This window comes from Leptodactylus fuscus, chromosome 1, assembly GCF_031893055.1.
Source record: "Leptodactylus fuscus isolate aLepFus1 chromosome 1, aLepFus1.hap2, whole genome shotgun sequence".
NCBI classification, from domain to species: domain Eukaryota; kingdom Metazoa; phylum Chordata; class Amphibia; order Anura; family Leptodactylidae; genus Leptodactylus; species Leptodactylus fuscus.
The window spans coordinates 216,788,010-216,811,428 of record NC_134265.1 but is presented as its reverse complement, the minus strand read 5'-3'; the positions used below and the strand labels follow the sequence as shown (position 1 = coordinate 216,811,428).

General features: G+C 45.8%; 1 protein-coding gene across 1 annotated transcript in view; it reads right to left on the bottom strand.

Annotated features, from left to right (window-relative positions):
* ZAP70 (zeta chain of T cell receptor associated protein kinase 70) overlaps positions 1–23,211 on the bottom strand; it is a 94,963-nt gene extending 71,752 nt beyond the window's left edge. The window contains exons 1-2 of the mRNA XM_075281895.1: positions 22,804–23,211; positions 11,685–11,845 (exon numbers count right to left, since the gene is read on the bottom strand). Of these exons, the coding sequence (XP_075137996.1) occupies positions 11,685–11,845; positions 22,804–23,205 (563 nt within the window). The 5' untranslated portion in view covers positions 23,206–23,211. The remainder of the gene's footprint in view (positions 1–11,684; positions 11,846–22,803) is intronic.
* Positions 23,212–23,419: the final 208 nt, after the last annotated feature.

Below are 23,419 nucleotides of genomic sequence, written 5' to 3'. Positions count from 1 at the left end.
ATATACATTACTATAACATATATACATTTATATACATTCATATACCATAAATGTCACATATATACTTTTATGAATGTATATGAATACTATATATACACACACACATTTATACATACACTCACACATACACATTATTATAGCATACTGTATATACTCACACATACCTGTATACAAACACACAGTATACAAGACACATACTTTAAACAAATGTACACATATATACATATTAAATATACATATTTTACCAAAAGAATATGCTCACCTTGGTCAGAAGTGAAACATTGCAGCAGACTGTCCCTGTCTTCCCCACACGCTCCAATGTGAGAGATGAGGCAATAGTTTACGAGGGGGGAGGGGAGAAGTTCAGGCAGCACGGACAGGGAAGAAAGCAGAGATCGCTACTGCAGATAAGTGAGGGGTTACAAGCAGCCATTACCTGATGCTGAAGCTGCACATGGTGTCCTCTGATATGTACTTTCCCTATATATCAGGAGGACACCATGTGCAGCTTCTGCATCAGCTAATGGGGGCCCTGTGTGTTGAGGCAAATGCATTGCTCAGGATCCCGTTTGGGCTCCTGACCAGTGCATCTGCTGTGGCTAAATGAGGAATTAACAGTCGGGGCTCGGGGCCCACCGGGGATTTCACTGGTTCCCCGGTGGGCCAGTCCGACCCTGCTGTCAACCCCCTTTCCCCCCTCACAAATGTGTATAGACTTGAACAGGTCACCTGTTGAGTGCACACAGAAGTTCATGGTTCAGTGAAGTGCTTAGAAAGAAATTTCATTATGGCTTCCAGACAATCTCCCAGCAGTTCCATACGTGCTGCTCAGTGTATAAGGCCTGATCAAGTGGCATCAAAGACAAATCACACAGACATTGCTCTGATCAACACAAGTAGCAGGGAAAGAACTTGGTACCCAGATGTTGTCCAAAAAAAACAGGAACTGCATTTGCAACTGGGAAAGCTGTATGAGGAATGCTAAGGATGTAAGTATTTGGCACAAAGGTAACTGGGCTCGATCTGTGAGGAACATGCCTGCAGGACAGTTGTGCTGTCACCAATGTGTACTGTTGTGGAGTTGCATTTACCAATTGTACAAGTAAACAAGAGTGGTCTTAAAGTGGGTCCCTGTGAACTTGCACTCAATAAAGGAGGTGCAAGTCATTGACAGCTTTAGCTTGACTTCGGGCCACTGCACCCACAAAATGACATTGTAGATTCCCCTACATAATTTTCGAAGAGAACATTTGCAGGCAGTTCACTCATCACACTGATTATGCATTGTTTAGCCCCAAAGCCATAGTCTAGCTCCTTACATGCTTTCAGAATATTCCCCCTTCTGCCTCTGGCTAGTTCTACAGCAATTCCCAAATCCTTGCTGTATAGCCTCTGGCCAAAACATCCAGGGGTAAGCTAGGATACGAATGCTCCAGAGTCATGCAAACCAACAACTTTTTGGACATCCACTATGACCTCATGCAGGTACTTACTTTGAGTATCTAAGGAACCTGTTGCCATGGAAATCAAACAAACAAACAAACACTACTTGTGGTCGACCATCCATCTGGAAAATTGTCTCAAATGGATGCTGGCTTCTCCTCTTCTGGTGTTGCTCATGCGTACAGGTTGGTAGTGGTTTTATAATTGTCGGGTACTGGTAGTCCTCAGCCCATCTCCAGCAGCTTCTTCCATTTTGGCTTGCTTATGAGCAGCTCATCAGCTAAGACTGCAGTTTGCAGTTCAACAGCTGTCTGTTTGCAAAGTAGTCCAGTGCTAAAACTACTTTCCTGTCAAAAGTGTGAAAGTGTGGACTCAGAGCTAGTTGGACGCGTGTAAAAAAAAAAAAAAAAAAAAAAGTAAAACTCAAGCAGGCGATTACACACACTGCCACACCTACATTGCAGTTATCTTACTTAGAATAGTTTCACACTCACGTCAGGCTCTCCATTGTTCACCATAGACTATAATGGTGTCCGTTGAGTTATCGCCAGTTTTATACTGAAGCCGATGGAGCCTCCTACTTAAGCTCCAACGCAGATGTGAACCTAGCCTTAGCAAGCTAGGAGTAGCCACCCCTTTATATATTTGTCTGCTGACAATCCATCTCCTCTATGGAGATTTCTATTTCTATTAGTAATAACAGGTGTAGTAAAGGGAGGGGGAGGAAAGCAGTCTGATAAATGGAGAAAGAAGCAATTTTTTAATTATCTATATTATAAAGTTTACAAAACCTCTCTAAAGTCAGGCCACTAGGGGTTACTCGAAACGAATATCGAATCTTGAACATTTTACTGTTCGCTCATCTCTAGTAGTTAAATCACGAATAATAACCATCATAAAGCAAATACAATAAACAATAAGGGGAAGTGCAAGGGGGAGGGAAAGGAGGGCGATGAGGGAATGGAAGGAGTGAAATAAAAGAAGAGGGGAAAATGGAAGATTATAAAGATAATCTGTTTTCCCTTAGCCCAAACAGCAGCACAAGATGGGGTATTCCTGCCCCTGTGTGCTGTTAGGACAGGTGGAACTTTTAATTAGCTAACAGTTTTTCCCCCTATAAGAGGCCAGAGCGACCTCCTCCCCCCTGTGTTAGTCAAAAAGTATAAAAGGCAATATAACAATACAAACATTACCATAAACAATGGGAGGGAGCCTTGTGCTGCTGTTTGGGCTAAGGGAAAACAGATTATCTTTATAATCTTCCATTCCCCCTACGCCAAACAGCAGCACAAGATGGGGATCTAGCAAGTAAAATCCCAACTAGGGTGGGAGATCTTGGCAAGCAGATGCCAAGACAGAATGTCCGAAGGCTGTGGCCTCTGAGCTGCGCCAGTCCAATCTGCAGTGTCTGGCGAACATCAGATGAAAACTCCAAGAAGCAGCGGAACATATCTGCTCTAAGGAGAGCGAGCGTCTCTCTGACCGGGAAGTTGGTCCAATTCCGGTACTGGTAGGTCTTGAGCGCGAAGAGAGCAAGCGATGGCCTCCCTGATCCATCTTGACAGGGTGGCTTTAACACCTTTGTTACGGCCGTAGGTATTGATGAGCAGGTTCTTCGAAAGGAAGCTGTACAATCCAAATATATGCGCAGATATATGCAACCCTAGGACAAAATCCCTGGATGAACCCAAGTTGAACCCTATCAGGGAAAAAGGTAATGAATGGCTCCGAGGCAGCCAAAGCTTGTAATTCTCCAATCCTTTTGGCAGAGGTAATTGCCAACAAGAAGGTTACCTTGTAGGAGAGATATCTCCAGTCCACTTCTGTTAAGAGTTCAAACGGGGGAGAACAAAGCCCCTGAAGAACCGCAGCCAAGTCCCATTGCGGGACAGGGGGCTGCATCTGAGGGCGGAGCCTAGAGGCCCCTTTAAGGAATTACTTTAATAGAGGATCTTGTTATAACCAGGTCCCTAGAAGAGCGGAAAGTGCTGAAACATGAACCTTCAGGGTAGCTGGAGTTAGCCCCTTATCCAGGTCACTCTGTAGGAACTCCAAGACTGATTCGATAGCAGAGTTATTAAGCTGCCTATCCGAGATCCTTTGGTAACTCCTGTTAGTTGAATCCGCTCTTGAATGGGCCAACGTTCTTAGAACGGCCTGGGATAATCGTCTATCTCCGTATACGATGCGGTCAACCTCCAGGCCTTGAGGTTGAACCTGTCCAGGTCCTGGCAGAGCTGTCAGTTCAGAATTACCAGGTTTTGGACTTGTGGAAGCCTCCAGTAGGTCCCTTGACTCATTAGGATGAGGTGGGTAAACCATGCCCTTTTTTGGCCAGAACGGCATGATCACTATTGCCGAAGTCTGGTCCTGCCTGAGTTTCGCCAATACCTTCGGAATCATCAGAATAGGAGGAAAAACGTATGCCAGTTTGAACCTCCAAGGTATTGACAGGGCATCTACCGCCAAAGGATTGTCTTCCCGGTAGAGGGAGCAAAACCTTGTCACTTTGGCGTTGTACTGGGTGGCCATCAGGTCCACCTCGGGGAGACCCCACATCTCAGTGAGATGATGAAAGATGTCTGGATTTAGGGACCATTCGCCTGTCATCACCAGGCCTCTGCTTAGCTGATCCGCAAGGATGTTCAGCCCACCTTGAATATGAACCGCTGATAGTTGTGAAAGATTCCTCTCCACCAGGAGAATATTAGATTTGTCACCTGCAGAAGCGAGGGGGATCTGGTTCCCCCCTTGTTTGCTGATATATCGGACTGCTGTTAAGTTGTCTGTTTCACTCTCACAGCTTTCCCTTGCAGGTGGGGTGCAAACATTAGAAGCACACGGTGCACCGCAGTGAGCTCTCGCCAGTTGGACAAATGAGCCTTTTCTAAGCTGGTTCCAGGTCCCACGTACCGGGGTCTCCCCCAGAAGCACTCCCCATCTTGTGAGGGAGGCATCTGTGGTCAACAGGGTCCAGGATGTCTGGACCGTGGATTTCCCGTCTCTGAGCTGGGACCACCAAGCCAGTGATCGACGGGTTCTGATGGATAACTGGATAGGCTTCTGTAGCCCCGAAGGACTGTGGTTCCCGACTCTCAGGATCTCGCACTGTAAGGGGCGCATGTGCCATAGGGCCCACAGAACTGCCTTGATGGCTGCGGACATGAGACCTAGGACCTTCATGGCAGTCCTGATAGTAACCTTCCGGGTTGTGGATAGGTGATGAGCCGCTTGACCAATCTTCTCCTTCCAAGGAGGAGGCAGGGAGATCATCATGCTGAGAGAATCCAAGATAAACCCAGAAATTGAATCGGGGTAGATGGAACCACTACCGACTTCTGCCAGTTTATTAGCCAGCCCAGCTCATTTAGGAAAGCCACAGTGGATTCCAACTGTGTGGCAAGCACCTCCTTTGACCGGGCTTTTAGGAGCCATTCGTCTAGTTATGGGACAATAAGATCCCTTGGAGGCGCAGGGCGGCTACGACCGGGGCCACTACCTTTGTGAAGGTGTGGGGGGCCAAGGATTTGCCGAATGGGAGAGCTGTCTAGATAAAGTTGCTTGATGCCCTGGAGAGGGAGGGTCCTTACGTATTTATCTGGCTTGAACAAGTTGAAGGACCGATGGATCTTGGATAAGCCGTGATCAGGCGGACATATGATGAGACCAAATAGCCTACCCAGCCGATCTAGATGTGCTCTCCTCAGAGAGGGAGGCATAGGTAGTCAAAAGGGTCTGGCGTTAGATGGACCATGGCCACTCTCCACCAGAGAGGGATGCATCAGTGGTCAACAGGGTCCATATAAATTGGACCGTGGACTCTACATTCAATTTCATGTTCCTCCTATGGAATGCTTCTCTAGATGTGCTCTCCACCAGAGAGGGAGACATAGGTAGTCAACAGGGTCCGGCCTTAGCTGGACCGTGGACACTCTCCACCAGAGAGGGATGCATCAGTGGTCAACAGGGTCCAGATAAATTGGACCGTGGACTCTACATTCAATTTCATGTTCCTCCTATGGAACGCTTATCTGGATGTTCTCTCCACCAGAGAGGGAGACATAGGTAGTCAACAGGGTCCGGCCTTAGCTGGACCGTGGACACTCTCCACCAGAGAGGGATGCATCAGTGGTCAACAGGGTCCAGATAAATTGGACCGTGGACTCTACATTCAATTTCATGTTCCTCCTATGGAACGCTTATCTGGATGTGCTCTCCACCAGAGAGGGAGACATAGGTAGTCAACAGGTTCCAGCCTTAGCTGGACCGTGGACACTCTCCACCAGAGAGGGATGCATCAGTGGGCAACAGGGTCCAGGTAAACTGGACCATGAACTCTTCATCCAATTCCACTTTATTCCTATGGAACTTTTCTCTAGATTCGCCCCACTAGTGAGAGAGGGGCGTTTATAGTCAACAGGGTCCAGCGCTAGCTGGACCATGGACATCCCATCCTTAAGATGGAACACCACCTGGATGAAAGACAAATTTTGAGGAATAGCTAAATTGGCTTGACCCAGACTGCTGAGTTTTTTGTCAGCTGGATGACACAGCCTCCTCCATCCAATTCCTCATTGCCCATATGGGAATCTCCTGTAGATGCGCTCTCTACCGGAGAGGGCTGTCTCTGTGGTCAACAGGGTCCAGACTATCTGGACATGGACATCCAGCCCTTAAAATGAAGCCCCTCCAGGCCCCACGGGTTGTGATTCCAGGCCTCAGACTTACCTTCTGCAGGCCGCATGCGCTATATGGCCCAAGGGACTGCAACTGCAGACCCTGACATAAGATCCAGTAACCTTTGGCAGTTAGGATGGAAACCCGCTGTATCACCTATAGATAATGCACTGCTGATATGATCTTTTCCCACCTAGAGGAGGGAGATTTTCAAGCAGACAGAGTCCAGCATGAAGTTTAGAGACTTTCTCCATGTGAATGGACCATGAGAACCACAAGTACCTTATTAACTTTTTTTTTTTTTTTTTTTTTATATCACAAATGCAAAGTGCAACTGGGATTGAACCCAGGATACTGTGGATTCAGGCATACAAGTCTGTAACCCTACAGCTTGAGCCACTAGGGCTTCTATTTAGACCTCTTATGAAAACTGGGAGAGGGAACCTTACCAGAAATCTGCATGTACTCCTTCACCCAGGAGATGACAACAATAAATGAAGGGCTCCTAGCTGGAGGACCCCGTACTGACAGCAGTGCAGACATGCATAACCTTACAACAAATTGCCTTAGAGCATCCACCATCATGTGAGCAATAAGCAAATATGCACCTAATAAGTAATGATAGTACATAGGTATATGAACCCTTCTTTTAGGTTCACAGCATATAGTCCCCGCTTAGGAATTAAATGCACATTGAAAAACCGCAAGAAATACAAAAATTTGGTTGGATCTTACCATAATGGCGGTGAATCGACTTCGATATTGTGAAGTTGACAGAGTGCCCATAGCAAATAGAAATTAGTGCTTTTAGTCTCTGCAGTGAACACAGAGGGAAAGCTGAAAGAGGACACGGCTTACCTTACTGCAGGCAGTAAATGAACTGCAGCTGAAGAAGTCAGTAACCTGCACAAGGCAGGTAAGACAAAAGACTGCAGTATAAACCTAGATCTTTCACTCAGAAAGAAGGGAAAGAGAAGAAAGGATCTAAGACACCTTATTCTAAACCATAGAGGAGGCCACAGCCTCCTCCACCTGTCCAGTCGCACAGGACAGAAAAAAACACAGGGGGGAGGAGGTCGCTCTGGCCTCTTATAGGGGGAAAAACTGTTAGCTAATTAAAAGTTCCACCTGTCCTAACAGCACACAGGGGCAGGAATACCCCATCTTGTGCTGCTGTTTGGCGTAGGGGGAAAAAAAGGTGGGGGAGATACACATGCAGTAGTTATGGGGGGATGCGAGTGGGTAAGAGACAGGCTAGGTCATCCACTTCTGCCAGGTTGCTCGGATCCTGACTCGGGGGGTGGGGGATTGATAGAGACCAGTATCGAGGTGTCTGTGGTGCGCTGGAGTAGTGTCAGCCAGAGGGGGGATCAGAGCCCAGAAGCGTCCGATACTCTCCATATTACTGAAAGGCAAGCCAATAAAACCAGGTTCTGGTATGCGCCTCAGTTGTGCCTTGCAGGAAGGAGGTGAGGTTCTCCATGCACATTATCTCGTTGACCTTCGAAATCCAGAGGGAGAGAGGGGGAGATTCAACTCGCTTCCAGAAGAGCAGGATACATGCCCGGGCAGCAAGGACTAGAAATCTGAGCAGGGAGTGTTTGAAGACTTTTACAGAAGACTCACAGGGGTTGAGGAGAAACAGGGCAGGGCCCAAGTGTTGAGAGGTCTCAGTGAGTTGGAGGGTGATCCGTTTGACCCCTTCCCAAAAGGATGACAGGGCAGGTCAGGACCAAAAAATATGGAGCATGTAGCTTTCCTCTTCGCCGCATCTCCAACACAGAGGGCAGGTCTGGGGAAACATAGCCTCTATTCTCGCGGGGACCCGCTGGTCCTGAGAAAGGGAAAAGGACAAATCAGATTCCCACTTAAGCATGAATGGAGGGACAAAGTCCTCCGGGGGCTCAATCAGAAGTAGACCAGTGATAGGGAGTGGAGAAGAGGGCTGTTTCCAACACAGATACTCTTTAAGGGAGTAGGTTCAGTGTGGAATTGCGTGGGGGTGGGGGGAGAGCGCAGAAAGTGGCGAAGCTGCATCTCCCGCCATGCGTCCAATGCAGGCAAATCAGGAGAGGCTTGAGGGCCCAGGAGCGTATTCCATCCCATGTCGTCTCGGAGATGGCAGATACGGAGGGTCCCATGGCGGCACCAGTTGCATACGGCCCTTATCCATGATAAGTCTCCCCTCAGTGTCAGTGTGAGTTTCCAAATGCTCCCAGGGGAGGGAGCGAGAGATCAGGATACTAGTCCCTCTGGATTTAGGGGTCATCTAGGTGGCCCAACAGGGACAGGGGCAGGATGTAAATTAAGAAGAGGGAGTGCCTTTGACTCCTATGACGCAATCACAGGGGCCTATGGCTACTCTCCTCTCTTGGGCTCTGTTGTGGGTCCCAGTCCTATTTGTACCTCTTCTAGCCTCCTGAATGACATCAGAGACCCACTGGGGCCTCTAATTGGGTCTCAGCATTGGGAAGGAACGCCAATGTCATGACGCATGGACATAAGTCTGATTGGGCCTCAGTGATGCATTATGTTTTTAATGAGGCTCTAAGAAGCTCAAAGAGGTCAAGGATTCACAACAGATCCAGCAACAGAACCCAGTAGATGAGTTACACTGTTTATGTGTACTCTTCTCCCCTGGGCCTTCACTTTTTTTCATTCCAAGCCCACCCTATGTACTCATACAAAAGAATACGCCCACATACGGGGTATTGCTGTGTTCATAAGCAATTGTTTACCAAAAAGTTTTCATTTTCACAAGGGGTTAAAGGGAAAAAGCACCCCACAGTTGGTTAAACTGACGTTTTAGTAATTTTTTATTTACACATCTCAATGTTAATAATAATAATAATAATAATATAGTAGTAGTATAATATAATAGTTTACACAATGGCGTCCCTTTTGGGGGTTTGCATTGTTTTGGTACTTTAGGGGCTCTGCAAATGAGACATGGTGCCTGAAATCTATTCCAGCAAAATCTGCTTTTCAAACATCTAGTGTGGTTCTTTTCCTCCAGCACACTGCTCTGTGCCCAAAGATCAATTTACATCCACATGTGGGATATTTCTGTGATATTTCCCCTCAATGTATGGTCTTTCGTAGGAGGATAGGGGAATAAATGTATATTTGTCATGATTGGTGGAGTATATGACCTGAGACTTACCTACTCTGTTGCCATGAATAGGGGGATAATTTTGAGGCGGATATGAGATAGACACCTGCTCACGGTGTAATTATACCCCTGTTTATTATTCTGGGTAAATGAGGTAATGGACTGATCTGGGATCACCAGTAATATGTCAAACAGTATCTGCGGATACATTGGATATGAATATACCCCAATGTGATATCCTTATTAGATGAGACAATGTATCGATTGGATACCACCAATAGGATTGTCTACAATATTGGTGGGTATAATGAATATAATTTAGAAGTCTGCCTCTGGTTTGATTGACATCAGAATTTTGGGGGAGGTAGAAAATGAAATCCAATATAATTATAATATGATACTTACCTAGCCAGTATATCTGGACATCAAGGACTGGTCTACAGGGGGTATTAATGAATATCAAGCAGATGCTGTGATGGTTGAGTCTTACCCAGCAGTGATACCTCTATTCAATAAGTGAAGAGATGGATCTAATATAATCCAAGGAATACATATTTGCAATATCAGGGGATACACTGGAGGGCGAGGGCCCCGACTCGTGCTCTGGATATTCAGATACAGTGAACGGCAGTATCGAATGAGGTCAACAGGTACACACTCCCGATATGGATTAGATCGCGGCAGAGAGAAAGAGTTGTGTTTTATTCTTAGTTCGCGCATGCGCGAACAGCTATCGGCTCGTACCAGGAAACCGACCACGCCCCCCTTGAAGGGAACGGACGCCCAGCCGCACAGGGATTGGTGCATCTGGGCGAGGAGGGCGGGGACTCTGGGCGGAGCCGGCCCGTCTCTTGCTATTTAGACACGGGCTGACACAGCGTTCAGTGTCAGTCTCTAAAGTAGCGGGGCCAACCACCGTGGTCCCGCGAACTGCGGTTTTAACCGCACATCGGTTGAAGGCAGCATTTAACCCTCTAATCCCCCTGATGAACTAAATCAATTAGGGAAACGCGTATGGGAATTTACAGAGTTAGGAACAGCTATAGTTTGAGTACTTAAAGGGGAGCCAATCGGTAATGGTGGGATATAGATGAAGGGTGGATTGACTGACCGCTCAAATGCCCACCTGTGTGAACGGGGCTAGACACCTACTCACCCCCCGTACTATTTGTACTATAGAATCAATGCCGTTCCAACTATGCATCGGTTGTACATTGTTTTAATATTAGCAAAATTTTTCAGATAAAGCTAAAACACCCCCAACAAATGAGTGGTTAGGGAGGTGATGTGGATAAGAGGTGGGTGTATACTAGTTATATCCTTGGACCCACCCGCCAATACCTACCTCCCTACTAGGGTGTTTGCACTGATTCTCTGATATACCCAGCTTGATACTTAGAAGACGGTGTTACTTACAATTTGGTAGGGACTGAGGAGGGACGATTTTACAAATATTTATTAAAAGTTAAGTTTTATTTATTTTTGACAAAGTGGGGACCCATTTAGTGTTAATATTTCTGTGAAGCATAGATTTAGAGAAATTGGGTAACAAACTGTGAGATACATTTTCTCCTTGAACCCCTTGTGAATACGTTAAGTTTAGGGATAAATTAATGTATTGAAAAAAAAGCTCCCACGTTGTGGAAAAGCTGTTTTTTTTGTTGTAGATTCTGCTGCATATTTTGAGCCAAATCCAGAAGTGGATTGGGCAAAGGGAAAAAGTATAAGAGTTTCCTACATATTTTCCATTTCTTCTGTAGCCATTGCTAGGTTTAGCGGAAAAAAAAAAAAAAAAACTAAACAAATGCAACAACAAAAAAAAAGCAATGTGGAGCATTAGCGTAAGGGTTCATTTTGCAAAAATGCAACATTTGTGTCTGCTAAGAAAAACTATTTATAGTATGAGCAAAGTGAATGAGATTTCATGCAGGCTTGGAGTGGATCAGGAGGATGCCATTGACTGGCTCAGGATAGTCACCTCTAGTTACAAATTTTTGCGTTAACACCCCTATCTTCCATAGTCCTGTCTCTCCGCTGTAGCCATCAGTCTTCACCTGTTTAAGTCCCCATCTCATCATAGTAAGGGCCAGTTCACACAGAGTTAACACACTCACATTCTGGCACGTATACACGTGTCAGAAAGTGAGTACTCAAAACAGATCACATTCATTTCAATGGGTCGTTACGGGTGTAGAACAAGGGCCTGAGAACAATAACTGATCCTATTATAGGACTGAGCATTTACTATTTCTCTGCCGACCATGGCACCTTCATGCTGCAGGCCCCATAGCAATTTCCATAGCTTCTATGGAAGTAGTTGTGCCTTTGGAGGGAACACTTACACATACATTAAATGGTTAGACAGATACAGTGAAATCCCAAAATTGGTCGGTTCACCTGAAGTTTGCCTCATATGTACAAGCACCTTTAGAGTATGAGGCAAAATACTCACAGGAATTTTCCATCTGGCTGCGCTCCTGAGTATAATTTTCTCTCAGATTCCTCTCTGCTTATGTTCCCATGATACCATGCCATCTTTTCGTGAGCAGTTGTAGCAATGAGCTTCTCGACTTGTGGAGCTTGGCTTATGATTGCTTGTTCCAAAGCATCTCCCTGTGTAAGAAAAAATAAGCTAATGGTGTTGTATTCAAACAGTTCTATAACATATGAAATCTGCATGATAAAAAGTATAAGGGCTAGTTCACACGGGGACATGGACGCTGATTTTGACAGCGGATTTCGCGGCCAAATCAGCGTCCATACAATGTATCCCTATGTGAACTGCGCGCTTTTTTCTTTCTGCTAGCTCGCTAGCAGAAAAAGAAGCGACATGACCTATCTTTCGGGCGGAAGCTGCTCGCGATGAGCCGCTGCTTTCGCCCAGCCTCAGCGCCCTCCATGTCGGCTCATTCATTTGAGCCGACAGCGGAGGTGAAAGCCGCGACCGCGATGGTCGTGGCGGGAGCAGTTCACATAGTGTGGACATTGTATGGACGCTGATTTGGCCGCAAAATCTGCTGTCAAAATCAGCGTCCATGTCCCCGTGTGAACTAGCCCTTAAAATGCCAAAAATGATATGCCTTAAATGGATGTTCACATTGATTGCCTTTTAGAATGAGCTGGATGTCTGACCTTTATGTTGGTTAACAGAAACAAGTAACCCAGCCATCAGGGCCAGTTTTTAGACAAAGTCCTGACATACCAACTCCATCATATCAAGTCATTTCGGAAGTCAGGGCTGTAGTTCCAACGGCAGTGATACACAACCCCTGGCAAAAATTATGGAATCACCCGTCCCATTGGATGTTCCTTCAGTTGTTTAATTGTGAAGAAAAAAAGCAGATCACAGCCATGAAAAAAACTAAAGGCATTTCATGTGGCAACTTTCTGGCTTTAAGAAACACTAAAAGAAATCCAGATAAATAATTGTGGTAGACAGTAACAGTTAGATTTATAGAACAAGCACAGGGAATAAATTATGGAATCACTCAATTCTGAGGAAAAAAATGATGGAATAATAAAAGGCAAACAAAATAACACTCCAAAAACACCACTAGTACTTTGTTGCACCACCTCTGGCTTTTATAACTGCCTGCAGTCTGTGAGGCATTGACTTCATGAATGATAAACAGTACTCTTTAAAGATGAGATTTACATACAAAAAAGCTAAAGAAAGCCATCACTAGCACCTAAACAGAAAAAATAAAGTTACAATGGGCTAAGGAAAGGCAATCGTGGACTGTGGATGAAATTCATATTCAGTGATGAATCTCGAATCTGCATTGGGCAAGGTGATGATGCTGGAACTTTTGTTTGCTGCCTTCCAATAAGATTTATACAGACGACTGTCTGAAAAAAACATGCAAATTTCAACAGCCATTGATAATATGGGGCTGGATGTCAGGTAAAGGCACTGTTGAGATGGCTGTCAGTAAATCTCCAATAAATGCTCAGGTTTTCTAATCCCATCTATTGAAAGGATGTTTGGGGATGATGAAATCATTTTTCAAAATGATAATGCATCTTGCCATAGAGCAAAAACTGTGAAAACATTCCTTCAAGAAAGACACATAAGGTCAATTTCATGGCCTGCAAACAGTCCGGATCACAATCCAATTGAAAATCAGAAAATTTAAAATGGTCCCTGACAAGACTCCAACCTGCAAAGCTGATCTGGCAACAGCAATGAGAGAAGGCTGAAGCCAGACTGATGAAATGTACTGTTTATCACTCATGAAGTTAATGCCTCAGAGACTGCAAGTAGTTATAAAAGCCAGAGGTGGTGCAACAAAGTACTAGTGATGTGTTGGAGTGTTATTTTGTGTGTTTGTTTTTCATGATTCCATAATTTTTCCTCAGAATTAAATGATTCCATAATTTATTCCCTGTGCTTGTTCTAAAAATCTAACTGTTACTGGCTACCACAATTATTTTTCTTGATTTCTTTTAGTGTGTTTCTTAAAGCCAGAAAGTTGCCATTTGAAATGCCTTTAGTTTTTTTCATGGCTGTGATCTGCTTTTTTTCTACACAATTAAACAACTGAAGGAACATCCTCAGGTGATTCCATAATTTTTGCCAGGGGTTGTATTTTCAAAAGATCAGGAATACAAAAAAATTTGTAAAGATATATATGATGTGTGTACCGCTATACTGGGAAGAATTATTACCACTATTGAGACAATTACCAAACAGATCACATCATGTATAGACCAACGCCATCTATGTACAAGGACCTCCATACACGACCTCCACACTGTGACTACCACCACTACACTACATAGTGAATCAAAGACCATAGCCGTGAACTACGTAGACTTCTAACCTAATAAAAGTCACATTAATTAAAGGGTTTTCTGGTCCCAAATTGATTCTTTTATACTGATAACTAGAGATGAGCGAGTACTGAAATATATTCGATATTCTTTTCGAGTGGACCCTCAATTTTCAACTATTCAACAGAATAACAAGTCCCATTATAGTCTATGGGGAAAAAATGCTCGTTTCAAGGGGAACCCAAATTCGACTAAGGAGAGTCACCAAGTCCACAATGACACCCCAGGAAATGATGCCAACACCTCTGGAATGCAACTGGGACAGCAGGGGAAGCATGTCTGGGTGCATCTAACACGCCCAAGTCCCATTATTACCCCACTATCACAGCCTCTCAACTAGACACTCCAAACTCAATATAACCTCTATAGAAAGTGGAAAAAATACTTGGAAACCTTCTTTCCTCTACATTAATATGAACAGAACCACAAATTTAAAGCTAAAGAAACATTAGCCCCTCTAAATCACGCTGCCCATGACAACCACAGATGGCATAGGCAATGGGAAATCCAACAGCCCCCACCCTTAACTGTCATTGTGTATGTGTGTGATGTGGTGAGACCTCCAAAAATTACTTTTCTGGCCCTTGAGGTGAGCCCTTCCAAATTAAGTTAGAGGCCCTTCAGCTAAGCCATACATAAATGTACTTTTCAGGCCCTTAGGGTAAGCCCTCCAAAACTTAGCTTCAGGCCCTTGGGGTAAATTGAGCCTTCTACCAGCAGAGTATTAGGCTCTTAAAGTGAGTTGAGCCTTGCACCAGCAGAGTATTAAGCCCTTGAAGTGAGTTGAGCCATGTAGTAGCAGAATTTTAGTGTTTGGCCCTTTGGGTGAATTGAGCCTTTAACCAACAGAGTATTAGGCCTTTTGAGTGAATTGAACCTTTAATCAGCAGAATATTAGGCCCTTTGGGTGTAACATCTCTGCCTGTTCGGGTCTCTGCGCCACCCTCTGCTCGCGTGCTGTGGCGCAGGATGCGTGTGCAGGTTGATAATTTGCTTAAAGTTTTTAGTTGCACTGTGTGACACGGCTCTAGTTCTGTGATTGTATTTGTACCACACCCATCTTCTGCCCTTGTTGTCTCTGTCCTTTAAGTGGTTAAATTTTGTCTTGCCCTGTGATTGACAGCCTGCCTTCCTGTCAGGTTCAGGGCGGGTTCTTCCTCCCCTATTTAGTCTTGGCTCTCATTCACACCAGTGCTTGCTATTGCCTTGTGCGTACCTGCTCCTTACTGTCACTATTTTTGCTTGCATTCTAATCCTTGACCTCTGGCTTTCCCTACTGACTATTCTTTGGACTCCGATTTGGCATTGCATCGCTCAACTGTTTACTGACCTGTAAACTAGCTAGCTGACCTCCCTTTGTTGTTGTTCGTCTTGTCTGCGTTTTGTGTCCCACATATCCAGCAAGGGACTGTCTTCGTGGTTGCTGCCTATTATGTAGGATAGGGCCTGGCGATAGGAAGGGTTAGTTGGGGGCTTCAGCTTAGGGCTCACTGTCTCTTGTGTCTCGTCCCAGGGTTCAACAGCTATTGGGGAATTGCTGTCCTAGCAATTCCCTAACATTGGGTGAATTCAGCCTTTTACCAGCCAAGTTTTTAGCCCTTTGGGTGAGTTGAGCCTTTAACCAACAGAGTATTAGGCCCTTTGGGTAAAATGAGCCTAGTAGGAGCATAATTTTTCAATGCTGATGGTGGAGGAGGATGAGGAGGAGGAACTGGAGAGCTGGAGCACACACATGGAACTTTATGTTGGGGTGCTGGACACTGGTGTACATGCAAATGATGGGTCAATCCAGTGGCAGTTCATTTTGATCAGCGTCAGCCGGTCAGCACTGTCAGCTGACAGACGGCTGCGCTTATCGGTGATGATACCACTGTCTGCACTGAAGACCCTTTCCGATAGAACGCTGGTGGCAGGGCAGGACAGCACCTCCAAGCAGTAAAAAGTTCCAGTCACAAGTCCAACTTTGACACCCAATAAGTATAGGACGTAGAGAGATCAGAGAGGACAGGGCTGTGGTCGGCCAGGTACTCACGCAACATGCACCTATACTTGTTCCTCCTGGTGACACTAGGCCCCTCAGTGGTGGTAGTTTGGCGAAGGGGTGCCATTAACATGTCCCAGACCTTGGAGAGTGTGCGTCTGGTGGGTGTGGACCGGATGGCAATTGTTAGCTTCTTCGAGGAACTCTCATCTCTGCTGCCAGGGAGAGTTGATGGAAACATTTCCATCATATTCTGCACCAGTTGCTTGTGGCAATCATTAATGCAATTGGCCCTCCCCTCTACCAGAATGAAAGACGATATGTTATTTTTATACTGGGGATCGAGGATTGTAAAAATCCAGTATTGGTTGCTATCCATGATTTTGACAATGCGTTTGTCACTGGAAAAGCAGCCCAACATGAAGTCAGCCATGTCTGCCAGAGTGTTACTTGGCATGACTTTGCTGCCCCCACCGGAAGGGTCACTCTCCCTTTCCTCCTCCCCTTCGCCCCATCCGCACTGAAGCAATGGGATGCACTGAACTTCCCCACTAGCCTCGTGTGTGACAATATTATCATCTGCCACTTCATCCTCCTCCTCCTCTTCCTCCGTCATTACACGCTGAGAAGCTGACAGGAGTGTGCACTGACTATCCTGCTGGGATGGGTCTGCTCCTATCCCCGACTCCTCAGCGTGCAATGCATTATCCCTGATGGCGGTGAGGGATTCTCGCATCACACACAGGACCGGGATGGTTACACTCACTAGTGCGTCGTCACAGCTGACCCTCTTGGTGGACTCCTCAAAGACGCGTAGTATCTCGCATAAGTCTGCCATCCATGGCCACTCATGGTGCAGAAACTGCGGGAGTTGATTTTGAGGATCCCTTGGGTTTTGGAGATGGTACTCCATCAAGGGTCTCTGCTTCTCACACACCCTGCTCAACATTTGGTACGTCGAGTTCCAGTGTGTGGGGACGTCGCACAACAGCCGGTGTTCGGGCAGATGTAGGCATTGCTGGAGGGTTCTGAGGCTAGCAGCAGCTACTGTAGACTTAACGAAAGTGGGAGGACAAGTGCCACACTTTCACCAGTAGCTCATGAACAATGGGGTAAGTTTTTAAAAACCATTGCACCACTAAGTTGAAAATGTGGGCCAGGCATGGAATGTGTTGGGGGCTGGCAAGCTCCAGAGCCGCTACCAGGTTCCGGCCGTTATCGCACACGACCATGCCTGGGCCCAGGTGCAGCAGCGCAAACCACATTGCTGTCTCATCGAGGATGTCATCCCTCACCTCGGAGGCAGTGTGCTGTCTGTCGCCCAAGCTGATGAGCTTCAGCACGGCCTGCTGACGTCTCCCCACTCCAGTGCTGCAGCATTTCCAGCTCACAGCTGGGGTCGATGATACGGCGGAGGAGGAGAAGGAGGGGGAGGGTGGTTCAGAACCCCTGCTGGGAATTTTGGGCGGGGAGAGGAGGTAGGCTTCGCCACTTTGTGACCCAGTCCCAGCCTCCACTACATTCACCCAGTGTGCCGTGAGTGAGATGTAGCGTCCCTGTCCACATGCACTTGTCCATGCGTTGGTGGTCAAGTGGACCTTTGTGCAAAGTGCAGAACTAAGGGCCCACCTGATGTTACGCGACTCCAGGAGAAGTAAAGGCGGCATAGCCGCAGCTGCCATCAGGTCACGGAAGGCCTCAGTCTCCACAAGCCTGAACAGCAACATCTCCAGGGCTAGCAGTTTGGGGATGTGCCCGTTTAAGGCTTGGGCGGGTTGCACTATACTTTTCCCTGCGCTCAAACGCCTGGGAGATGGTAGGTTGCTGGGAAGAGGCGCATGATGGTGTAGGAGAAGGAGTGGAGGCAGGGAAAGGGGAGGATGAGGGTGAAGTGCCCAAAGTGACAGAGGCAGAGGTAAATGTGGAGGTGTCCTGGTTGGTGGTCTGGACTGCAGCGACAGCACTCGACACAGGGGAAGAAGCAGTGGCAGCAACGCCGGACGATGATTGTCCTGCGTTTGCTCTCTCCCACTGAGCCCAGTGCTTGCCTTTCAAATGACGCCGCATGCCTAAGGTGGTAAGGTTGCTCTTTTCAGTGTCCCTACTCAGTTTAGAGTTACAAAGTGTGCAAACCGCACTAAATTTGTCCACATACAGTACAATCCAAAAGTTTGGACACACCTTCTCATTCAAAGGGTTTTCTGTGTGAGTGAAGGCAAAAGGGACAACAAGTGCTAAGCATCTCTGGGAACTCCTTCAAGACTGTTGGAAGACCATTTCAGGTGAGTACCTCTTGAAACTCATCAAGAGAATGCCAAGAGTGTGCAAAGCAGGAATCAAAGCAAAAGGTGGCTACTTTGAAGAACCCAGAATATAAGACATTTTCAGTTGTTTCACACTTTTTTTTTCCACATGTGTTACTTCATAGTTTTGTTGCCTTCAGTGTGAATCTATAATTGTCATAGTCATGAAAATACAGAAAACTCTTTGAATGAGAAGGTGTGTCCAAACTTTTGGTCTGTACTGTACATTGAAAAATCTCCACACTACCGAGGAATGTGACTTTGATGGGGGAGTTTTTCTCGAGTGGCTAGGACAGGGAACATCTTGGGCTTTGCTGGGTCTGGCCTGGCTTCTGTGAAGCAGCTGTCCTCTGCCTCTGAACATGCCTCTGCCTGTAGCCACCTTTTTTGGTGTTGTGCTTGCTTCCAGATCTACACTGCTTTCCTCGCTAGACATCACCCGTGCCCAAGTCAGGTCGATCTCCTCGTCGTCCACCACCTCCTCTTCCAATTCCTCAATCTGCTCCTCTTCCTGCACACCGCACATGACAACAGCCTGCCCTGATGGCAACTGTGTCTCGTCATCCTCACTGAGGACGAGTTGCGGGTCCACAACCACAAAATCGCCAGGAAATGGCAGATGCTCCAGTGTTTGGGCATCAGTACACACAAAGTCGTCTGGTAGCTCCTGGGATTCGGGAAGTGGTTGAACAGAGTGAGAGACAGAAAACAGCTCCTGGGAGGGGGCAAAGGTGGGGTGACTCTGCTGGGAAGATTGGGAATGTTGGGAGGGCCAGATTCTTGGCTAGGAAGACGACTGGAGGTAGTGGCTGACTGGCTGGTGGAAAAGCTGCTGGAAGCATTATCTGTTAGCCACTGTCACATCTGTTCCTGGTGCTTGGGCCTGGTAAGTGTTGTACCCTGCACCCTGCTTAATGTAGCCATCAAGCCGGGGATTGTGGATAAGCGCAATGCTGGCTGCCCCTCACCAGTAGGCATTGGATGCACTATGGCTTGACTACAACCTTGCTCCCCAGCTGCATTTCCACGGCCCCCTCCTCATCCCGCACAAACTCTTTGGTATTAATATCTTCATTTATTTTGCTTGCAATGAAAAAACACAAAAGAGAATGAAAAAAAAAGTCAAATCATTGATCATTTTACACAAAAGTCCAAAAATGGGCTGGGCAAAAGTATTGGCACCCTCAGCCTAATACCTGGTAGCACAACCTTTAGACAAAATAACTGCGAACAACCGCTTCTGGTAACCATCAATGAGTTTTTTACAATGCTCTGCTGGAATTTTAGACCATTCTTCTTTGGCAAACTGCTCCAGGTCCCTGAGATTTGAAGGGTGCCTTCTTCAAACTGCCATTTTGAGATCTCTCCACAGGTGTTCTATGGGATTCAGGTCTGGACTCATTGTTGGCTACTTTAGAAGTCTCCAGTGCTTCCTCTCAAACCATTTTCTAGTGCTTTTTGAAGTGTGTTTTGGGTCATTGTCCTGCTGGAAGACCCATGACCTCTGAGGGAGACCCAGCTTTCTCACACTGGGCCCTACATTATGCTGCAGAATTTGTTGGTAGTCTTCAGACTTCATAATGCCATGCACACGGTCAAGCAGTCCAGTGCCAGAGGCAGCAAAGCAACCCCACAAATTAGAGAAGCATCATATGATTTTTCAAATAGTGCCAATACTTTTGTCCACCCCCTTTTTATGTTTGCTGTGGAATTGTATCCAATTTGGCTTTTTGACAATTCTTTTTGTGGTTTTGCATTGAAGACAAATTAAATGAAGATAATAATACCAAAGAATTTGTGATTGCAATCATTTTATGGAAGAAAATTAGTACTATCTAACAAAATTGCAGGGGTGCCAATACTTTTGGCCAACACTGTATCACATGACATTGAGAATCTCTCCAAGGAGCAATGCCGCATCTCCCATGAGGCGACCTGAAGCGAGCGCTTCAGGCAGCACTATGCCAGGGCCTCAGGGAGGGCGGCATTTTTGCTAACCTAAGCCAGTCCAGGACAAGCTGTCCTGGACTGGCTTATCACCGAGCGGTGGTTTGGGGAGGCCGCTGGAGCAGCGCTGCTCCGGCAGCCTCCCCTCACGCTCAGGCAGAGAGCAGGCAGTCTCCGGGCCTACTCTCTGCCGGCGAACGGGGCTAAGCCCCGCCCCTTCACTCGACCATGCCCCCGATCCACCCAGCCACGCCCCCGATCCGCCCCCTCCTCCGGCAGGGGGGGGGGGCGGCTTTCTGCAGTTAGCTCGGGCGGCGAAAGGGGAAGGTTCACCCCTGCCAAGGAGGGTGTACTAATGGAAATGAGATATGTTAAAAATGGTAAAATGGGGGAGTTGTGAGGGACAGAATATCTGTATAAGACAGACATTGGTTCATTCAGCCATCTTGCTCTGTATCCATGTTTAACCTTTGTATAAACTTTCTTGGCATGAAGAGATAGGATTTTCTGAAAATGTTGATGAGTGCAGTTTCTTGTCAGAATATCTTGAGAAACCTTGAAGTCCTGAGAATGTTCCAATACTCCCTATTCCTGTAAGGGCATGGTGGGCAAGCTAATCCTCATTAAAACTGCTGTGTGGAGCATTCTCAGGGACTACTGGCTATAATGAGTAGAATGATTTAAAGGGGTTGTCCCATCACAAGGATCCTATCTATACTGCTTGTTAATGTGAATGTAAGACTTTTCCTAAATACATTGCTTCAGCAAAACTGCTTTGTTTGTCCACTATCTTACTTTATTCAATTCTTTGTAGCCACAGCCCTGACTTAGCAGCTCATGAGTCAAGTGATGTATCTGCTGCTCTCAGGGGGAGGGAGGAGGGGCTAAGTTCAGGGAGCGACCCTGTGTATCTAGCTATTCCTGTGTCTACACCACGTGACCTTCCTGCTCTCAGATAGAGGAGAGGAGCTGCTTTCATTTCTTCTGTTCTCCCAGTTATCAGGCTAGCTAATACAATTGTGTTCATTATGGCAGAGACAGGCAGTCTCTGTATGTAACACAGAATGGAGTTCCTGCTGCCTGTACTTCATAGTCCAATATGGGTGGGCGGAGCTACACACGAATTTGGGGGTGGGGCTAAACAGCAGGTTGCATGTGAAACCCCGCCCACCAAATGATGCAAGAAACCAGGAAGAAAGAAGATTTTACAGCAGTAAAGACTGCTGAGTATGTGAGGTGGGAATACCCCTTTAATGCAGTCAGATGCTCAAGATGGCGGACACGGGCATTCGTGTGTTAACGCCTGGGTGCACGTGCTCGTCATATGTAAACACCCATTTTATTCTCTGACCAATTATAATACATATTTTTATGTGATGTATTCTGTGATGCTTAACTTAATAAAGCTATTGTTTTCATTTATAATCTTTATTTTTGTTTGCAATAAAGCGAAATCTATCTTGGAAACGGAACTGCATGTGTCTGTGTCTTTGTATATCTCCCGAGCGCTCCATACTTTACCACACCTACTTTTAATTCGGCACCTCACAGCATACCTGGAGATTGGAATAGTTGGGGTATTCCCTGACATCAATTAAAAGTTGCAGGTTAACTTCTTCCTGAATACCTCATGTCTCTTAAGTCCTATTCCTGCACAACCACAATATCTTGGACATGCCCCGGGGAAAACACTAGCATGAACAATCCTGAACATGTACATGTACCCTTACCCTGCCCTTGGCTAAAGGAGATATAAAAATGTTAGAGTTAACAGCTTATCTAGAAGTGTCAAATGAAACTCCTAATGTACACACATACCTGTCAAAACGCTGATTCTGGTCCTCATGGCTTATATTCTGCAGTTTTTATTTGCTTCTCCCTTTGTATTCTACATTTAGTTTGTTGTTTTCTCTCTAGCTGGTGAGGTGTGGGGTATAAGATGCTGAACACAGTGAGAATAGGAGAATCCGCTCTATAACTATCTTTCTCTCAGTCAAACAATAACAGGGCCATGCATGACATATAGTATATATAGAACTGCATTGATGTAGGCAAACTGCTCTGGTTGAGATATAAAAGCACATATCCAATTTCTTCTCTTATCTCCTGTTCTTCATGCTCACTCCCCCCTACCCTCTTCATAGACTTCTATAAACATGAGTAATTAAGTTATATGTGTACTTCAACTCAAGATGTATATAGCAGGGATTTTAATGGTAAAATTCTTTTTAATATAAGAATGTTTAGCAAGGAATCAGCCTGATAAGAGTGGAACAATTCATTTCTCTCTGATAAGATATATTACAAAGTTTTTACAATCACCTATTCATTTATGCAAAGCTTGTTGAAACTTCGTACTGGACATAATGTGAATTATCACACATTTAATAATAGAGGTATTGGATATAGTAATTGAATCATCAGAATTAGATTTAAAATAGATTTTTCTACGGTTATACAGCAGTTTGTAAAGAAAGGTTCATGATATTCTTCTGACTTTTGCTCACCTCTAGCTTCCAGGTCTGCCTGACGTATTCTCTCATCATGTTATCCCTGATATGATCAAATACTCCAGGCTGGCATTCCACTCCACTTGGTCTATTGCAGGGTCGACGGAGAACGCAACATAACCCATCTGCATCCTTTGAATAGTACTCACAAAGTTCTGCTGGACCACAATGAGGCTTCCCTCCATATATAGCATATGTGCCATTCAGTTGCCGCTCTACAGGATAGTGGTAAAACTGCAGGTTGAATACCATAGAAAGAACATAGCCACCAAGAGTTCGCAGGCATTGCCTCAATAAGAAGAGGCCATCCATCATCCCAGCCAACTTGAGAAATTCTTCAGCATCAGCACGAGAAATGCTGCCATAGTAGAAAGGCAAGTGACCTGCAGCATCAGGCATGTTTGGTAGGATTTCAAAAGAGGCTGTAAAAATAAATTCATTATATTAATTTCCTTTACATGACAGCCACCTAAAGTAAAATTACTGTTTTTTTAAATGTCTTCAAGGTCTTGCTATGCAATCGGTTCTCTGACTCTATAAGCCTTCATAAGTGGTGCATTCTAAGTTTTTGTTTCTGCTAATATACCCATTATGGTGCATGTACAATAAGGAG